General features: G+C 46.5%; 1 protein-coding gene across 1 annotated transcript in view; it reads right to left on the bottom strand.

Annotated features, from left to right (window-relative positions):
- The window catches only part of pde1ca (phosphodiesterase 1C, calmodulin-dependent a), a 60,319-nt gene extending 59,723 nt beyond the window's left edge, over positions 1–596 (bottom strand). Inside the window, exon 1 of the mRNA XM_084703348.1 lies at positions 512–596. Within this exon, the coding sequence (XP_084559474.1) occupies positions 512–596 (85 nt within the window). The remainder of the gene's footprint in view (positions 1–511) is intronic.
- Between the last annotated feature and the right edge of the window lie 11,892 nt (positions 597–12,488).

Raw genomic sequence — 12,488 nt, 5'->3', positions numbered from 1 at the left:
CAACATAATTAATTGCACACAGTCTCACACAAGTTGTCACTGCAAATAATTCAGTTTGAGCGAGACATGAAGAATACATGGAGTTCCTACAGCTAAGAGGGAGAACGACGGAGTCAGCAGAACGGTTAAGGCTATCTCTTTACCGTGCATCCAAACTTGTTTGCATCAATTACAAACCTCCCAGATCCCAATCACTGTCTTATTGTGTCATACTTCCAAGAAGGAGAGCTCCCTGGATTGGTACATAGATCCATGTTGATGGAGACTGATACAGATTACACTTCAAACACAATAAAACCTTAAGTCAAGAACACCATCTGTTCACTGTGGATGAATTTGCAAACACACTCCGCGGCGTTAAATATTACACACACACACACACATTGTCGTCTATTTCTTTCTCTCTCGCTGTGTCTATCCATCTACGGTATCTCCCTCCCCCCCTGCCTGTCTCTGTCTCACACACACACACACTCACACGCACGCAGGCTTTCATGCCCCCGTCGCTTACCGATGGTGAAACTAAATCCATCAATGCTGAAAGTAGCACTCCGGCACTTTTTAAATCCTTGTTTTTTCGAGGTGGGTTCTGTCATGTCTGCTCCCGGTGCTCCGCTCCAACTCCTCCAGAGCTCCTCTCCGCGCGCGTCCCTCTGGTGTCCCTCGGTCCTGCCGCGGCAGGCTGGGAGAGGGACAGAAAGGGGCGCCTCTCCGGGCAGTTCCCCAGAAGAGGAGCTCCTCGAGGGGATTGTGACTGGGTCGCGTCCCCCTCCCCCCCCTCCCGCCCCTTCCAGCCCCCCCCTGGGTGTGGCTGGGGTTGGTAGCTAGGTGCTGGAGTTTGAGAGCGGGAGCTGTGTGTTCGGCAGGCTAGGCTGAGTTTGGGCAGAGCTGGGGGGGGGGGACTCTCCTCCGGGGAAGGCGAGTCAGCGTCGCCCTGCCTTCCTCTGCATCCTCCCGGGCCACCGAGAGCTCCTTCAGGAGCCTGTAGCTCGGGTGCTTTTCTCTCTCGGTGTCTCTCGCTCTCCCTCTGCCTCTTTCTCTCCCTTCTTCTCCTTCTCTGTCTCGGTGACTCTGTTTCTCTAACTCCTATCGTGGTTTTTCTTCAGCTCAGCCTCTCCCTGACACACTTACTCTCTCAAAAGAGAACGGTATAGAGATCCGGAATCTCGCTCCCTCCTTCCTTCCTTCCGTCTCCTCTCTCTCCCTATCTCTCCCTCTCTCTTTCTCTCCCTATCTCTCTCTCTTTCTCTCTCTCTCTTTCTTTCTCTCTCTCTCTCTCTCTCTCTCTCTCTCTCTCTCTCTCTCTCTCTCTCTCTCTCTCTCGCTCTCTCTCTCTCTCTCTCTAACTCTCTCCCTGTGGTATTCTCTCTGACTCTTCCCACTGCTCTGCTCGCACAGCAGTTGATTAGTCTCCCTCCCCCTCTCCCTCCCTCCCTCTTTCCTCTCTCCCCTCCCCTCTCACACACTCCCCTTTTCTCTCTCACAATTATTTGATTCATTTGTTTTTTGTGTACCATACATACTCTTCAAGCCGAGTTTCTGAATATCCACATCCCGATGTGGAATCTCGCCTCCCTCTTTCTTTGACTGAACATTAGTCAGTTAGCAGCTTATCATCTCAGTATACATTGGCTTTGGCTGTATATCCAACATGCTTTATCAATGTTTATTTAAGATATCGTTACATGTATTTATGCATATGTGTGAGAAACCTTTCCAAGTGTGAGCGTATGTGTTTGAGCGTGTGTGTATATGCACTGTATGTGTGCGTAGAAAAGATGTTCTTCCGTGGCTGTCCTTGGCAACAACATTTACAGTATACTGTAAAGGGGAATATGACCTTGTTACTCTAACCTAAGGAGTGATCTGTATGGTATATACACACACATGTACACACACACACGCACACACTGGTAACAATTATTCTTTAATGCAGTTTCACTCCACTTAAGTCTATTTAGAGCGATGGCTAGTGGCTCCCATGCACTCAATGTTAATTGTAAGATGTCTCCTTTTACACTGCCCCTTAACAGGGGTTACCTTACCAACCACGGTGATACACATTCGGTCAACCGCTGCACTTTTCCTCACGGTAATGAACCTCATCCAGCTATATCCTAGATCAACTGTAAAACTCTGCCACCACGAATTCATAGGGGAACACAAGTTGTTTTTTTGCATAGGTCCCTGACTATACAACTGTAAACGAATACATGTTTAAGCATGGTCCCTCCTGTTTAACCAACAACTACCACTTGACTTTAATATGGAGAGGGGTGATGGCTGCCTCACAAGGGCTGATTCTGATGTCCGTGTCTCTCATTATTTCTGGTCGAGTGTACGTTTGACCGTGTGCATCGTTGTGCTGTTAGGATTTAGGCATTGGGGCTCTTCAAATCACCTCGTCTTGTAACAAATACAAATCATCTGCTACGTTCACGAAAGTAGGAACGAAAGACAGAAACAAGTATGCTCTCTTCGCACGGCCCACACACACACCACCCACACACGCACACACGTACCCACACACACAGTCTACTTACTTATGCATTTGTATCCAAGCCTATCACTCGCAGGGATGGACGGAGGTCAAATGCTATTCTTCTGATGCATTGTTCATACTGACCATGGCATCTGCCTTTCAAAACACGAGCCTTTCTGTAGAGGTCAAGACCTTCAGTCCTCTGTCCACTGAAGAGGAGGGATGATACTATGAAGCTGTGTGTTTCTCCCTGTGAGCCTCTGCGAACGTGCCGTGTCACACGACGTTATCGCGTGCAGAACACATACACATCCCCTCTGAGACAGAGCCTTTCCACGATTTCTATGCTGTTTACGACATCAACAGTGGATCCATTGGCAGAAGCTCCTCTCGGTTTGAACGATAGAAGTGACCGGATTCCCCCGCCGTTTAAATACTTCAAATATACCTTTGTGTCCAGTTTTAGAAAGATATGCTTGTTAGGTGGCTCACGTGCAATCAGAAATGGCTGCTTGTACCTCTATAAAAGAACCCAAGGGGGATTTTGTGTTTCAAGCACAACAGATAAATGTTTCTGAAATGAATACTTGTTATTCTGTGCTTACATTCACCAAGTAAAAAGGGTAAATAAGAAGACAAAAAGTCAATGAAAAACTCGTGCCGTGGCACGTCTCCCAAATGCACTTTTACAAACGTACCGCCCTCCTCAGGGCAGAGGTGAGAAACTTGCGACCGTCAACAGTGCGTCACCTATTATCCCTGCCAAGCATGTCGTCACCAAGTCCGGTCTATATATAGCTTCTGCTCCACATCTGTCTCTCAACACCTGCTTGTTCACACCTGCCATCTCCCGGTTAAAGGGGGTGTGAGCACCTGCCAAGCCAAATGTTGACATGCTGCCAGATTCACCAGTGTCCCATATTAGCCCCAGAAATCCAAGCCTTAATGAGGTCGTTCAGGGACATATTGAGGGCTCAAAGCCAAAACGTCGTAAGTGCGTATTAGGCAGCAGATTTGACATGAGAGACAAAACAAATGTTGTCCTTAGCCTCACTTTTACTGTTAATCATTTCATATACTGTATATATATATATTTTTTTTTACAATCACAATTACAACCTCAACATCATATTGTGTCCGTTTGGCATTGGAAAGATGTCACTGAGAGCTTTTATTTCATTTTTAATACTCATGTTTGCCCAACATGGCCTCTTTGGTTCCAAGTTCCACAACCCTCCCTTAAAGGAACCAAGATATAATCACCATCCTTGTTCTCAAGATGATAGACATGACCCAAATAATTGTTTTACTTGTTTACCGACGTAACAAACAATAGCTTCGGCCCAAACCTAATGAAGAACCACATCGGAAATATCTTCAACCAACGCACACATGGTAGGTCCGGCTGGCCATCTGTTTCACTGTTGGCCCAGTTGACCGCCTGTTTCTGGAGAACATGCTCTGGGGTGTCAAGCTGGCGTCTGCGTCTGAGATGGGCCAGAGGGCATCTCCAAGACGTCACCGATGCTCACATGGCTAACTCCGACAGCCACACTATGGCTGCCATCTACAGCAGCCATAGTGGGGAGTCAGGTGGCTCAACGGTGAGGGAATCGGGCTCGTAATCTGAAAGTTGCGGGATCGAATCCCCGCCGTGCCAAATGACGTTGTGTCCTTGGGCAAGGCACAAGGTACAAGGCACTTGCCACGGGGGGAATGTCCCTGTACTGACTGTAAGTCGCTCTGGATAAGAGCGTCTGCTAAATGACTAAATGTAAATGTATATGTACGGGGCTGGGTGCATGAGACATGCCCAGACACAACACTTTGCCCTCACTGCCTGAGGTTACCAGCACTGAATTGTTTCGAATCACAAGTCTAATTTTAGCAATCTCAGTCAAGTCTGTAGGGTACAATGCTTTCAAAAACAGTGTTTCATTTCGTTCGAGACCAATTCAATGAACTTGATCTCAATTGAAAACCTTTTAGTCTAAGACTAGGCTTGGTTCCTGGTCCACTTGGGCTGTGCAAGCATGCAGTGAAGTGGACTCCAATTCGACCTGTTGAGTGTCCAAGCGGATAACAGGAGATGAGGAGCGTCACTTACTGAGATCCGCCCCAAGATCTCATCCCCAGCTGCCTATAGGTCAGTCGGGACTATTTGTGACACCAGGGGTCAGCCGTGGTCTTATCGGAGCCACGACCAAGGGCACTCAACTCAGACCACAATCAATTGTTTTATGCATCACTGCAACAGTGACTCAACATGGGGCATGGGGCATGGGGCGCACTATGGCTGAATCATCCAGTGTTCCTTACGGCTGGCCCAGAAAAGGCTGCACAACAACATTCTCCAATCACAGAAGTCTTTCATGTGGTTGAGGCTCCCTACAGGATCACCCTAAGTGAGACAGCGAGAAACACCTGGACCAATCACCTGTTGTTGTGGCTGGAGCGGTATTATAACCACGGGTCAAGCAGACTGCGCAAATGTACCTATCGCTTTGACCGAGATTGAAATGGGATCCCATTCACCGGGATACAAGTTCCGCTGAAACAAAACAAAAACATTTGCCAATGACTCTTCAGCAGCCTCAGAGTCAATCAGGGGGACTGATCCAACACCGAAACCCCCATCCTTCCCTCAGCCTCACCGCTGGCAGCGGATAATGGCCGCGTGTGGAAACTCGTCGACCCAAACAAGAGGAGGGTAAACAAACGCGGTAACGTGCGGGCATGTCAGACAAAAGAAATCTCGCCCGCTCAGGCCTCGTGGCACCCTCTGCCGGGCGAAGGGAGAGAATGACGATCGAGAGAAACTCAAGGACGAGTGCGGGGAGCTTTGACCATTCGGCGACAACTTTCTCTCCTCTCCTCGCCACCCCCCTCCCAATCCCCACCCCCCCCCACCCCCATTCGCCCAGCGATCGAGTGGGAGGGAGGACACAAAGCCCATCTCTGCCTTTTCTCATCATTCAATCTTTTACAGTAGCTCTATCGCTCGCTCGCCTATTCAAAGGGCCAGGGTCCTTCAAACTGCCTCCTGAGTCCTCTCCCTCTCTCTTTCTCTCTCTCTCTCTCTCTCTCTATCTCTCTGTCTCTCTCTCTCTGTCTCTCTGCATTTCTCTCGCTACCTATCTCCCTTTTCTCACTCGGCTCGAGTTACCATAGGAACGGCACATGTCTTTAACAGCTGAATTCCACATTGGGAACGCCATTGGGTCTGTATAAACACATTAAATCACTGTTATTGACCATTATTTTGCTGATTGGTTCTGAGTGCTGATTCAGTTGGTTTCTAAAAGAAACATATCCATCAGAAACTAAATTCCAGTCCAAACACTAGGCCCTTATTACAAGTTGGAAGTTCAGGATTGGGACTGGTTAGATTGCCGTGTGTTAAGGGAGGATTTTATACAGTCTGGTGATAGTTGAATCGGATTCCATGTAAGGTACTTCTTTGAATAAACGCCGCCCTCGAATAAACGCTGCACCAAAAATGAACGTTGTGTAATAAACGCCTGAAAAATCTATAAACGCTTGTTTAATTGGTTAAATTCAACCCCAGTATTTATTACACATGTACATAACTTTCTGCACAGCTTTCTGTTTGAAAGCTAACGTGTATGAACGTTTCGGCATGCTGCTTCAGATTGTTACACAATGTACAACACTTGTACTTGAAACAGTTGTACTACCAACCCACACCTAATTGATAGCCAATGAGAAAGGGAGTTGCCGCACTCATAGACAAACAAAGAATAGACAAGGAGGTCAGCGGGAGTAAATGAAACCTGCGTTTTTAGCTGCATGATTCATTTGTCACAATGCCAGCACCGAAGTTGTCTATGGCTGCACTGCAGCTACAATTCACAAAATCTCTCTTACTAATTAAACGCCGCCCTCGAATAAACGCTGCACCAAAAATGAACGTTATTTAATAAACACTGTGGCGTTTATTCGAAGAAATACGGTATTCCATAAATGTCATACAATGAATAAAGACATAGGGAGAGAGAAGGAGCGAGAGACAGAGAGAGAGAGAGAGAGAGAGAGAGAGAGAGAGAGAGAGAGAGAGAGAGAGAGAGAGAGAGAGAGAGAGAGAGAGAGAGAGAGAGAGAGAGAGAGAGAGAGAGAGAAAGGGAGAGAAAGGGAGAGAAAGGGAGAGGGAGAGACAAAGAGAGAAGAGAAAGAGAGGGAGAGAGAGGATGAAAGAGGATGAAAGAGGAGAGAGAGGAAGTGTGTGAATGGTGCATATGGACTCTTAGAGTTAAGAGTCTCCTTACCCACTCCTCATGTAGCGACTGTGCCGCTGTCAGAAGTAAACAACACCTGATCCTTCATGCTCTGGTTCTCTCTCTCTATGTCTCTCACAACCACTCTCTTCCCCAATTTCTCTTTTGTACTGGCCCAAGTCAAAGGGCTTTGTTCTTCACAACTCTTTGATTGTCTCAAGTCAAAGACCTGTTTCTCATCAAAATACATACTGATCAGGTCCAGAGGGATGTAAAGTTATTTGAGTGCCAGGAGTTAGAAGTCACACAACACCATTCTACCAATCAAAGATCCATGCCTGTCAATCAAATGCCTGGTCCACATTTCTGTGAATCAAAGGCAAAATCAGTGAAGCGACAGTGAAACTTCTGTCAGTTACAATGGCTCCATAATTGCCTTTGTCCTTCAATGTGGTGCTATTCTAATTAGCCCTGATCTGAAGCACAGAGATTATAGTGACAGAGAAAATGTGGGTGGAACAAGGGTACAATACACATAATTCATCAGGTAAAAGCTCTCTCTTAAGCAAGGAAGGCATCAGAGAAAAGGGGAGGGAGAAAAGAAAGAGAGAAAGAAAGCCTTTTTCTAAACTGAACTGAGAGAGAGAGAGAGAGAGAGAGAGAGAGAGAGAGAGAGAGAGAGAGAGAGAGAGATTGTGACTGGACAGCGAGACCAAAGCATGACATGGATGACAAGAACTTAATTGTCTGTTTCTGTCCCATTCTGTCCTCCTCTGAAACAGGTGCCCTTAGCTGCAACCCTGAATGCCCCCCCTCCTTTCTCTCTCTCTCTCTCTCTCTCTCTCTCTCTCTCTCTCTCTCTCTCTCTCTCTCTCTCTCTCTCTCTCTCCCTTTCTCTCTCTCTCTCCTGGCTTGCTTTCTTTCTCTCACACGCACCTATGCTCCTTCTTCCCCTCTAACTTCCACAGACTTGTCTTCTCTCTCAAAATCTATTTGTGTGTTGATCTCCTGTGTTGTCTCTTGCGGTCTGAAACACGATCTGTCTTTCACATTCTCTCTCTCTCGTCGACATTTGGTGTCTTTTGTCACCACATGTTTCCTCTTTGTCGCCCTCCCATGTATGACAGCAGTATTGTGTACAGCTTTACTTTTATGCACTTGTTCCTTGTCAATTATATTATTGCATCGTCTTTGACGGGCACCAACCCTGCCTCACCGAGTCACCATTCAGCCATGACATAAGAACACGAGAAGAGTGTTCGTCTTACATAAGCTCTCCCCTCTGCCAAGGCCAAGACACACACACACCCACGCACGTACACAAAGGCCCTGAACCAATCAAAGCATGGCTGACCCGTGAGTTTAAGCAGCACCACACACCAACACGGAACAGGTGAACGCACACGCGCGTGTACGCCAACGCACCAAAGGATCTTCTGTTTCTCTCGTGCTGTGACCAGAGGGCAGTGTTAAATGGGGGGGGGGGGGGGTTGAACTAAGAGGCCCGTACTGTAGAACACATAGGGCAGGCGTAGCATGGTTAGTGTGGGAGCCTCGCAAAGGGCTTGCAGACAGCTGAAGGACTGACAGGATGCCTCCCCGATACCATCCACTTCCACACTGATACGTTTTTCTTTGGGCCTAGAACTCACTCTGTTTGTATGCCGTCTTTCGTGTGGGAGGATCAAGGTTCTCATATCCATCTTCCACGAGGCACAATGACATATTCATGATGGATAAAGAGATACAGTACGGACCATTGCTCGTATCTGTGCAGTTTTGCCAGCACTGAAATGTGTTTTCAACCCACACGCATCATGGTGCTTGTGTTATGATAGATGGTTTCATATTTCTCCAATTTGGTTAAAAAAATCATTTTAGGTTCAGGGAAAGTGACAAACTCAACTCCTTTCGCTACAAAAAAAGAAAAGAAAATCCTCCTCCGTTCTTTATGAAGTTCACCGCATTTCGATAATGCATTCACACTGAACTCTGTGGTGCTTCCTCAAGCCAATAGTTTGAATATAAAACATTCCAACAATCCTTTTACTCCCTCCTCTGAGGGGATCTTTGGTTCTCGATAGCACTGCCCTGGCTCTGACCTTTAACCTTTAACCCTGGCTATGAGGCCGCATGCCCACACCACACCAGGAAGAGCACCGGCCTTAACACATCCCTGGATGTCAATCCTCGCAGCCAGAAGGTATGGCTGCGCACATGGGACCGCATCATCGCAGCGCTTGGTCTCCATTCCCTCCACCGCCATTGGCTGTGTAAGGGAGATGTCCATCTCGGTTGCCATAGGGGCTGTTGATCTGGTGAAATACAAGGTCAAGCTCAAGACTCATCAGCATTGCAGTCTCGGAAAACACCCTACAGAACATTTCCCGTGCCTGGAAGTTGGGTTTCAGCACAGCGTCTGATGTGACTGTGCAGGCCAATCCGTGAGTGGAACACTCGGACGTGGAAGTCCGAGTGGAAGGGCCCGATGATGTCGACGGTGGGGGTCTTGTTGTTGATGGTGCTTTCTCTTTGCTCTGTTTGCTTCTCTGTGTTGAGACAAGGGTGGTTCGGTCTGTCAGCAGCCCACCGTAGAGTCATGCCATGGACAACAGCCAGGTGTGTGTCAGCTCATAGCCCACGTGTTGGGATAGATCCCCTACTGGTCATAGACCCAGTGGAGCAGGCAGGCTGTGGAGGGACAGCACCTCAGTGGCTAGGGGCTGACCAGTTGGAGGCGGCCGCTAGCTGGCTCTCCCACCACCTGGGGTCGGCCCTGACATCCAGGGAAAGGGTTGTGCCTGTGCTGCACTGTAAAGTTCAAGTCTTTGTCTAGTGTGTTTTTTTAAGTCAAGGTTTGGATCCTTGGCCTTTAACGTTCCAGGGGATACCCACCCCATGATCTGACCCATAGGTGGGACAGTGGTTGGTAGACTAGTTCAGCCAGGTGTCACATGATATCCAGTTAGCCAGTCAGAGAAGACTATGCAGGTACAAACACAAGCATACACTACATACAAATGGAAGTAAGTACATGGATAAACATTGTGAACACACACACACAGCAGCACCGTGCTGATAAAAGCACGGTCTGGTAGGATGCCTTTCAAACCACTAGGTGGAGATAGTCACTTTCAAATGCATTTTGATTCATTTGAAAATGTGAACGTTTCAAATAGGACCACACTGATTGGTCAAACACTCAGAGGCGAGGGTAAGTTAAGACTGTTTTCTGACACTGTTTTATCATTAATAGTTCGGAAAACCCAGTAAATTGAATTTCCGTATCTTAAGATATTAGCGTAAGTTATGTGAGATGTACGTAGTGTCGCCGGTGGAATTGGCTAAATAAAATCATTTGCAACCTGTTTTTCTTCAAACTTCAAACTTCAAACATTTAACCAAACTGTAGTGTTGCAGTGGCGATGTGGTTTTGTTTGAGGTTGATTCAAACATTACAGGGAAATTACATGAAGGAAAGTGCTGCACTGTCACACACACTCGCCTCTCTTCTCCTTGACATAAATTAGCACAACAGGCCACAGATGGTGTCAGAGGCGAAGATGTCAGTCCTTCTCAGAAAACAGGAGGCTGTTTATATCTAGAGGGTTTTGTCCTGGAGTGGTTTTTTTCCAGATGCCCTCTCTTTCCCCAAGAAGCTAGGCAATATTTTATATGTATTCATATACTAAGAATATATACACCATATACATATAAAGTATGTATAGTTGAATAAAGTCAATCAATGTATTTGAAATGTAAACAGCAGTCTGTCACCTCCTTGTTTGATCTATTTGTGACAGTTTCATTTACAGTATTCAAAACAGGAGTAATGCCTGCAGTCTAGACCGTGAGCACGTCCTTATATACAGCAGACACCATTCCCAAATCCTTCAGGGATGTGCTTTCTATGTGCTGTAAGGGCTCACGGAAAGTTGTATTCCCTAAAACTGGACACAGCTGGACTTTCAGTTGGATCTGCTAAAACCTAGCCGGCACAACAAGACTGAAAATAACCTCAATAAATATCCCATTCAGTTGCTAATTTACTCATTCATGGATACAAGTTGAACAAAGTGGCTTTCTGCACTAATCCAACACATTCAAACACTGTGTCAAACAATGACCACGATGCCTTACTATGAGTGTTGGCACAAATCTATGTTTTGAATGAGCTGAGTAGGAGGTAGCAGGCCAGTTTAGGATTCTTAGGTATGTCCTATATTCACAGTAAAGGCCACTGAATGATGTGAGATGGCAGTCAGTGGGTTTTCCGACAGGGAGTATGGGGGAAACACTAGCAGCCGGGGGTAACCTAGGTGAGCACGTATGGGGAACGGATGTGGTATTCTGGTGGGTGTCTGGGGAGGCTGGTGAGGTACCAACAATAGGGCTTGTGTTGAAGTGAAACCTTTCAAAAAGCCAGATTATTACTCATCATGAAACGACGCATCTGACTTCATGTAGACGTACTTAACAATGAGTTATAGGCCTATGCTAGAATGAATGTTTAAACAATTGCAGAGAAAAAAGAGAAACGACAACGAAAATATGCCATTAGGCCAACAAGAAAGGCCACAGCATATTACAGGGCCAATGTGAAGCTTATACTAAAAACTAAAATCAAGTCATAGCGTAATGTAAATTTCTGTGTGAGCTTGAGTCGTTTTTCTTACCGCCAAAAGATTCAGAGACAGCTTCCAAAGACCGCGCCAGACAACCGCTGTCTTGCGTTTTCAGCACCTTGGAGAGCGATTCCCGTGTGTCCTGATTTTGACCACCTCGTTGGCACGAGAACATCGTCGACCGTAGACTTCTCCGCTTTTCTGGAACGGACTTGCAATGCTCCGTCTCTGCTGGAGAGCCGACTTGCACTACAGTGTTCCTGGTTTTTGCAACCGCAGATGTAGCGGAACCCATAGCAGTAGATCGACGTGCTGCTTAATTCCAGTGCTGTCCTGACAACTCAAAAAGTTAACTGATTAATCAAATGTTTCGGTTGAAGTGTTGTCTTGGGTCAACCGGAGCATGCAGACCACCATGTCCACCATTACAACGGAACAATGTGCAAAAAGTGGGCAAAACTAGGCTGATTTAGTACAAATGTGTTTGTCCAAACGCTGTTCTTTCAAGTCAAGAATGTTATGTGTAATTCAACAACTAAAGTTGCCCACGAGTTTTACGCATGGACGGTCACCCGCACCCCCGGGGTGCGCTAGTGACGCATGCAGGCGCCTGCAATCTTTGGAGTTCCGTTAAAAGTGCAAAGCGATGACAGGAAATCGAGGTATTCAATAATTCAACATCTCAAGAGTCTCTCTTTGTTTTGCTGGCCAAAATATTACACGCACCTACAAGAATACAGAGAATAAGCATGTAGGTTATTCTATTGTACATACTAGAATTCCTAGCTCCAACTACAACACTCAAACACACTTTTAGCCAAAGGGGGTCAATGAAAGTCCACACCTTATAGTGGGCAGTAATTAGGGCAACCATCAGTGGGATGGCACAAATCAACACTATATTGATAAACACTATATCGACCATACAAGTGCTGTCCTAGGGAGGGAGAACAGAGTACACAATGATTTAACCCAGTTGTCCCATATAAACAGCCGCTAACAGCCAACGGGATTGACTGATACTTGAAGTACCATCAATTGTCCGCTAGATTGTAGTCCTATATTGCACAAAGCCCTTCGATTGTGCTAAATTACCGATTCGGCTAAATTCCAAGTCAAGATAGTAAACGATAATAAGACAACCTT

The sequence above is a fragment of the Hypomesus nipponensis genome, chromosome 8 (genome assembly GCF_054491055.1).
Source record: "Hypomesus nipponensis isolate SF chromosome 8, ASM5449105v1, whole genome shotgun sequence".
In the NCBI taxonomy this organism is placed as follows: domain Eukaryota; kingdom Metazoa; phylum Chordata; class Actinopteri; order Osmeriformes; family Osmeridae; genus Hypomesus; species Hypomesus nipponensis.
This window is presented reverse-complemented; position numbering and strand designations above follow the sequence as displayed.